The sequence below is a fragment of the Bactrocera latifrons genome, unplaced genomic scaffold (assembly GCF_001853355.1).
Source record: "Bactrocera latifrons isolate USDA-ARS-PBARC rearing strain unplaced genomic scaffold, ASM185335v1 scaffold_266, whole genome shotgun sequence".
Taxonomy (NCBI): Eukaryota; Metazoa; Arthropoda; class Insecta; order Diptera; family Tephritidae; genus Bactrocera; species Bactrocera latifrons.
The window spans coordinates 101644-109402 of NW_017536252.1; the positions used below are offsets into that span (position 1 = coordinate 101644).

The 7759-nt window shown below is 33.9% G+C and overlaps 1 protein-coding gene across 9 annotated transcripts in view; it reads left to right on the plus strand.

Moving 5' to 3' along the window:
* LOC108969803 (Down syndrome cell adhesion molecule-like protein Dscam2) overlaps positions 1-7759 on the plus strand; it is a 138771-nt gene that overhangs the window by 44805 nt on the left and 86207 nt on the right. For all 9 annotated transcript variants that reach the window (XR_001993425.1, XR_001993426.1, XM_018934733.1 and 6 more), the window contains exon 4: positions 4839-4981. Coding sequence is in view for 7 of the 9 variants with exons in the window: in XM_018934733.1 (XP_018790278.1) it covers positions 4839-4981 (143 nt within the window). In the remaining 2 variants the exon portion in view is untranslated. The remainder of the gene's footprint in view (positions 1-4838; positions 4982-7759) is intronic.

A 7759-nucleotide genomic window follows, 5' to 3' on the forward strand; every position in this document is an offset into this window, starting at 1 on the left:
TCACCCTGATCACTTTGCTATATATAACCCTATATCTAACTCTTTTAGTTTTATGACTTACAAACAACCGTTAGGTGAACAAAACTATAATACTCTCTTTAGCAACTTTGTTGCGAGAGTATAAAAAGCGCAGCAAAGTGATGAGTATTTGAAAGCAATAACTGCAATTCTCGACGATAAACCATACGCAGATTACKTCATGAARAACGGAGTGTTATATAAACAATGGAAGGGTYAARAGCTATTGGTGATACCGAGAAGTATGGGGAGAGAAATTATACGAAACGTAAACAATTYTGGTCATAYGAACTCGCAGAAGACGATGCATGCGATCCAACAAGACTCATAGCACATTTAGAAAAAAAAGTGAATCAGCACATATMAAACTGCGTTGAGTGCATAGTACACAATYGCAAAGCATTAAGGCAGGGTGACTACCCACTGGMAACTATCCATGTCGATCATTTGGGTATCTTAGATTCTACGTCGAAAAATTATAAGTACATTTTCGCAATAGTTGATGGTTTTTCTAAATTCGTTTGGCTCTTTCCGACAAAAACAACAGATACTCAAGAGGTAATAAAGCATTTGAGTACATGGGTCACTATTTTTGGAAACCCGCAACGTATTATCAGCGTAAAGGCCCAGCAAAGAATTTTGTAAAGAAAATAAAATTGAGCATATAAAAATAACAACAGGCGTTCCTAGAAGCAATGGACAAATCGAGATAGTCAATAGAGTAATTCTTTCTATGTTGTCTAAGTTGTCAGCTAATGATCCAGCGAAGTGGTACCAGAATGCAGCTATGGTACAAAAAGTTATAAACGCGCACGTTTACTCGTCAACAAAATTTACACCCTACGAAATTATGTTTGGAGTAAAGATGAAATGTCTAGTGACACTATAAAACTACTTCAAGAATAATTGTTGGAGGTATTCCAAGAAGATCGTCGAACAATGAGAGAAGAGTGCAGAGAAAATATTCAGAAAGCTCAAGAAGCATATAAAAGAAACTTTGACAAAAAACGAAAAAGCAGTACAGAATAYCAAAAAGGAGATTTAGTCGCAATAAAAGTAATTCAGTTTTCAAATAAAAAKTTATCGAACAAATTTAATGGACCTTATAGAGTCATTGAAATCAAACGCAATGGGAGTTACTCTATCGAAAAACCAGCAGATTTTATAGGTCCCAGGATTACATCAACTAGTGTTGATAATATGAAGCTTTGGGCACATTTCGAGGTTGATGAAGGTTTGTCATCTGAGACAGATGACGAGAAGGATGACCGAATGTAATGTTGGCAACACCTTGTGTGATGCTGGCAAGCAGCAACCAACTTCACGTCTSAAGGAGTAGCGAGAGTTGGCAAATAAAGTTGGCGATGACGGTTGTAAAAACACAGTTGGCGAACACAGTTGGCAAAAGACAATTAGCGAAGAAGTTGGCAAACGCAGCTGATGATATATTTTTCAATTCATTCATTCATTGTTCAATTAATTTAAACTTAATTATAAAMAACATTTTTTAATAAATATAATGTTAACTTTTTACACTTATAGTTGACTTCTGATCGACAATGTTGGTAAATGTGTGATATATATATATAATTGAAATTAAGAGATACTCCTATAGAATGGTGTGTCTGTATGTCAAACATGGGTTGAATCGAATTAATACTTCCCTTAGTCCCCATATACTTAATATAGAGATTTTCGAACTATATGTATTTATATATATGTGAATTACCACAATGAAAAGAAGAAAGCGTGTTTTAGTTATAACAGTRTATCTTTGTGCCTAATATAGATAAATTTCAGTGAAATACAAATAATTTATTCAAAACACTCGTCAGTTGTCTGACGCAGATAAGCCGTTCTCGCAATATGAAAGCCGGAATTTTTCCAGTGTTAATTTTTTGGCGGAAATTCGTGTAAAACCTAATATAAAATGGATTAGTAAATTGCTTTATTATGAAATATGAAAAAGTGAGTATTTACATGACTTTGCCGTAGATAAATGTACCGTAAAAGCTTTTAAAATTACAGTTAAGGTATTTGTGTAAGTTAGTTAGTTAAACAAAATTTCTGTTTATAGACTGCGCAAATAAAAGTTCATTTACGTTGATGCCATATAGGCGTATTGTATTATTCCAATAGATGTCTCTAGGGTCAAGCACTGGTCGATTAAATCGTTCTATATCGATCTTGGACATTTGTGTCAACAGTAACCCAACAAAATATTTCTAGAGATCTGTTTGCGTCCCACATTTTCGACATTTGTGGGAAATTTTGCTTTTTTTTTTTTTAATTCCAAAGTGCGGTTGAGGACCCGTCCACGCTTTACTGAGGCTGACACATATGTAGATAATACTATTACTCTACTACTACCATCTATATGATTCCTATTAGGTATTAAAAAAATTTAGAATGTACAAAAAAATGGATCATAAAGCATTTCGTGTCTTAATTAAGCATTGCTTTTTGAGGGAAAAAGGGAAATTTCCAACAAAAAAACAAAAAAAAAAAAAGGTTTACACGTAATATATATATGTATACTATGTATGATATATGTATTATCAAGCATAGGGTTACCACATCGGTCCAGCGAAAAATCGGCACGTCTCTATCAAAAAAGCAAAAAAAAAAAAACAAAAAAAGTAAAAGAGAAAAGAGAAAAGGAGCACGGTACAGATAGATCACATAGAATTTAATTATCTTCCAGCATCGTACAGTTTACATTGTTGTATCGTCATATTATATTTTTTGGCACTGCCGATTGCTTCTAGCGTATCAACATTTTCAGTTTTCATTATATACTTACGGAAATCGTTACATGACATGTTCTTATAATTGTATATTTAGTGACAATCATGTTGCGAACATTTTCAACAACTAGACGATTGCGTTCATCACTCCATTGGATATAGATGAGAGAGAAAATTCTTTCACAATTAGCATTATGTCCGGGAATAGAAAAAAAGTACTGCGCAATTTTCAAAATTTCAGAAAAGCAATCAATGTTTGAATTCGCTTTAAAAAATCMTCGTCATTATATTTTTCCTTTTCTATAAAATTGTTCAAATTCACCAATTGATCAATTATTTTCTCTTCATGGATATGAACATTTTTTGACTCAAGGGAATTGTTTTTGCAAAGCGGACGTAAAAGCATACTTGCCTTTTCTTTTCCTTTTTGCTTCAGTTGCCATTGATAACTGCAAATACTGCAAATATTATCTGTAAAATGAATTTAATTTTCGAAATAATTTCATTTCACATCATATTTATAACGTCACAAGTCTTGGTCTGTACACTTACCGATAACTTGGGAACGTCGACGAATTCCAAAACTTTGAAAACTGAAGCTTGCAATATTAACATTCACATCCGTTTTCATTCGACAAGTATGTAAATTAAACGAAAACCCGATTGATTTGAAAGAATTATAAACGTTGTTGACAATGGTGGTCACTGCGAATTACTGTATTGAAAGTCTCCATAACCATCGATATATTTCGCCTCTTTTCATCCGATTTAAAAATCGTTCGGTGCCTTTATCGAATGTGAACGTATGTGTATCCAATAAAATTGGATAAATTTGCGAAAAAAAGGCCGAAAATCAGTATACTTCGTTGAAAAATTTGTATATCAGTACGGGGGTCTAAAAATCAGTACTGATAAAATCAGTACACCTGGCAACCCTAACCAAACATTTACATTGAACATTATAGCAATGTGTGATGATAATTAAATTCATTAAATATCATTTATTTTTGTCACATATTGCTACAGATAAAATTAATTTTTTTTTAGATACAGAACCATTTATATGAAATTATGAATGATCGCGACTTTCGAAACAGACTACAAACACGTTTTCTTCAGTTCTGGATTTTTATTATACATATCGCGGACGTTGGTATATTTTGCTGGTGAARCTAAGTGAGTTTAAATCTATAATATTGAGTAATAAGATACCAAATATCATTGTGCTCAATTACAGCCGAACATAACCTTCCTAACTTGTTTTCAACTTAAGCTCTCTTTCCCAGAAATATTCCAAAAGTGAATCGCTTTTCTTTTTTTGTGAGTATAGCAGTCAAAGGTTTTAATTCTAAGTTGAAACGTTTTCTTTGGTAAAGATTAAAATGCGGCTGTACCAGTTGATCTTTCATTCGTAAACTTCCATGACAATACCAAATACTGTCACCAAGGTTGTCTAGTGACTCCAAGTTAATGAGGTATCTTCATTTAGCTTCTAATGTTTTTGCTTTGATTTCATGAAGGTGAAGTGATTTAATGTTCTATTCTTTTAAGAATTGTTGAGATTTTAACGCAATTGAGATTTTACCACATGAACACAAATTTACTTACAATTTCTTCGGGATATAAGGACACTGCAAATCAAGTAGTTTACTAGCGTTCGCCAAGCCCTCGTGTGACTTAAACATCCTGCAGTAAACCGCGAGAAGACAGCAGCTCCTACCTATTCCCAGACAGAGACATTTAGGACTTTATTTTCAGCTTTAGAATAGAAGAAAGCCAAGACTTTCCTGAAAACACTGATTTTCTTTAACAGCACAAGTATAGAATGTTTCCTGTTACAAATTTAGTTATGATTCCAAGTGAGGATTCCAACAAAACACTAAATTATCAAATATTATATAATCTTCGTACGAGTACAAATGTTAACAACGGTAATAAGGAGATTTCCTGGCGCTTAATGTTTCCACTTTTACCAGCATATCCGCATATACTTTCTGTTACAAATACACAAAATAAACACATATTTACAACATTTTAATTTTTTTTATCAATGTTATTGTTGGTATCTTYCAGAAAAATTACTGGCAATGGCACATTATATTTCCCACCGTTTTTGGCGCAATACTATCGCACAGACGTGCACGAGACGATATACCGCTGTCGAGCAGCCAACGAAGCTGGCACCGTGTTGAGCCGGAACGTGCAGCTCCAAGCAGGTGAGTACAAGAACTTTCCACAAAATATGCAACCCGCATAGTTATATGTGTACATGTGTACAAGAATATGTAAGTGCATATAGACAAATCTGATTCTAACTAAATAGGTTTTGAAGTTTGTAAAGGAAGAGAGAGTGCGTTGTCAGAGACGGACGGGTCGTGATTAAATTAAACTGACACATCTGCAAACTTTAAATAATATTTATCAAAAAATTTAGTTACATTTTTGAGTAAATTTCAGAACATTATTACACACATTAACATTAGAGAAGAAGAAATGAGTGTATTTTATGGGATACATATAAAATACCGAAGTTCAAAATACCGGAAAAATTTAAATGAGGTTATAACATAATGCCGACAATCAGAATCGCAAAATTTTGAGTCGAACAAGTTCAGGATTATAACCCTTAGTCGGTACAATTCTCTTTAGGTGATATATATACAACCGATACAACCGTTAGGTGAACAAGACTATAATACTCTGTAGCAAAGATCGAGTTCTTAGATGGGCGTCATCGGGCCACTGCCATTAAAGGTAGAAAAGCCAAATTTATTCTCGACAATTAAGCATCCCTATCGACACCGTTCCTTCCCCATACARCGGTATAGTTAAAAGTTACTAAAAGCGCGATAAATCAATAACTAAATGACAAATATAAAATTTTACACACCGTAGTAAAAATATCGATATCCGACCGCCCGATTCCGATTAAATACGAATGCTTTTACATTATTWTATTATGTCACAGTACTAAAATGAGCGAAATCGGACTACRACGACGACTACTCTCATGAAGAACGTTTTTAAATTTCATTTGACTTAACGAGATTAAACTTTGCACTAATAATTATTTTTATGCATGCCACCTTATGACCAAAAATTGTCCAAATCTAATCAAAAACCTCCAAATACCGGAAATGTGGACTGTGGACAGTATTTATAATTGACCTTTGAGCAAAAATGTCGATCAATGTATGAGATATATAATACAACAAAAAGTTCCGTGAAAGTCCTCTCCTGGAGAGGAGTGTATTAAAAATCGGCTAAAATATATTATATCAGTCAATATGTGAGTTATCTTAAGAAAATGAGAGAGCGTATTTACAGATAAAAGTGCCTTTGTGGCTGAAATAGATAACRTTGGGCGATAATTAGATCTAGCCTCTATGTAACTAATATCAAAATTTTCGAACATATGGCCGACTTCACTCCAAGTACTTAATGAAGCTTAAGGAACATTGTTTAGCATGCACGTTAATATTATGTGTTACTGACAAAAATGGATTAAATCTGGTAAATATTTTCCAGAAGGAATTTCTCGAACTTGCAATTTCCAAAAATAAAAAATTTTCGGTTCACCGGAACTTAGTCCTTCCTTACTTGTTTTAATTATTCCTACGCAAAAAATACCAGAAAAGTAAAAATAATTCGGTGCAGTTTAAATTGAAATGAAGAAGAATACTTACGAATGATCCTTTTTAAGGACAAAAACTGAAGCTCAGCGGGCGTTGGAAAAAAAATCTTGGATTTRATCTACACCCTAATGCTTATGCCTGTGTTTAGTGATTGATTTTCGTATTTATCCAAACGTTCGCATGTTTCCCGTGATATTGTTTGTTGGTTGCTTGGCTGCTAAGTCCGCTTTTGTAGTCAACGTTTTGCGCTCACTCGTGGTTAGCAAACAAGTTGACATCAAAGCAGCGTGAAAAGTAATCATTTCACCACAGCATACCTGTAGGCGAAATTAATCAAGATTTTCTCGCGCAACACAGCAGCTGCTGATAAGAATGAGGTTACTTTGCCTGTGTTGACACTATTATCACCAAGAGGCGTTGAGCTCAAATTACAAATACATAACGCTCGATACAAATATGTCAGAATTTACTGTACACATATACACACCTACGCCAACAAYATGATTGCACTTGCAAAGCCATTCGCGTTCATTTGTCATGCACTTTATGTGCCACATAAATGCGTAAAAAAATGAAATAGCAACAATTAAGAGCGATAAAATATTTCCAGTGTGACAGTAAGTTTTTCATCTATTTTTGGATTTCTCGTAAATATTCGTAAATGCCGTGATACTCTGCCGATAAGCCCGTATGTGCACAAATTTGTTTTTATTTACCTCAGCACTTTTTTGCTTTTGCGTTTTTCCTACGTCAATTTTAATTTATAGGCGAAAAATCTGCTGATACTTTATTTTTTTTGACTTCCACTGGTTGCGAAAGCAAAAAGTAGAATTGGTAAGGCATGAAATGAAAAAGTGTAAAGCAAAGAATTCGGGAGTAAAAATAATACTGTTTACGTATTTAAAACATTGCGAGTAGCCATTTGTTTGCTGATGAGCGACGGTTAGCGTCAGCAGGAAAGGGGCAGCGTGCCAACCGATCCTATATTATTCCCTTAAAAGCTCATTCAATATTTATACTTGGGGTTTCATAGTCAGACTCCTACCGTCACATTTATATATGCAGGCGGCCTCGAATATTATAACGCTCAGGCGGTCGAAATTTTGTGTTATTTGCTATTTGGAAAAGTTGTTAGCCTACACTGGAAAAATTGGTTTCGGTGCTCAGTTTGAATTAGAAGAAAAAACAAATTGTAACTCCTACCAGATTTTCATTGGTTTGTAAACATTACTGAAAATCTTCTGAAAACACTTGGCAGATTATTAAGTCAGAAGATAAAATGTTTTGACATTTGCATTCAACTTCACTATATAAAACCCTATACATTTTAACGATTTCTCAGATTTTTAGTACCCAAAT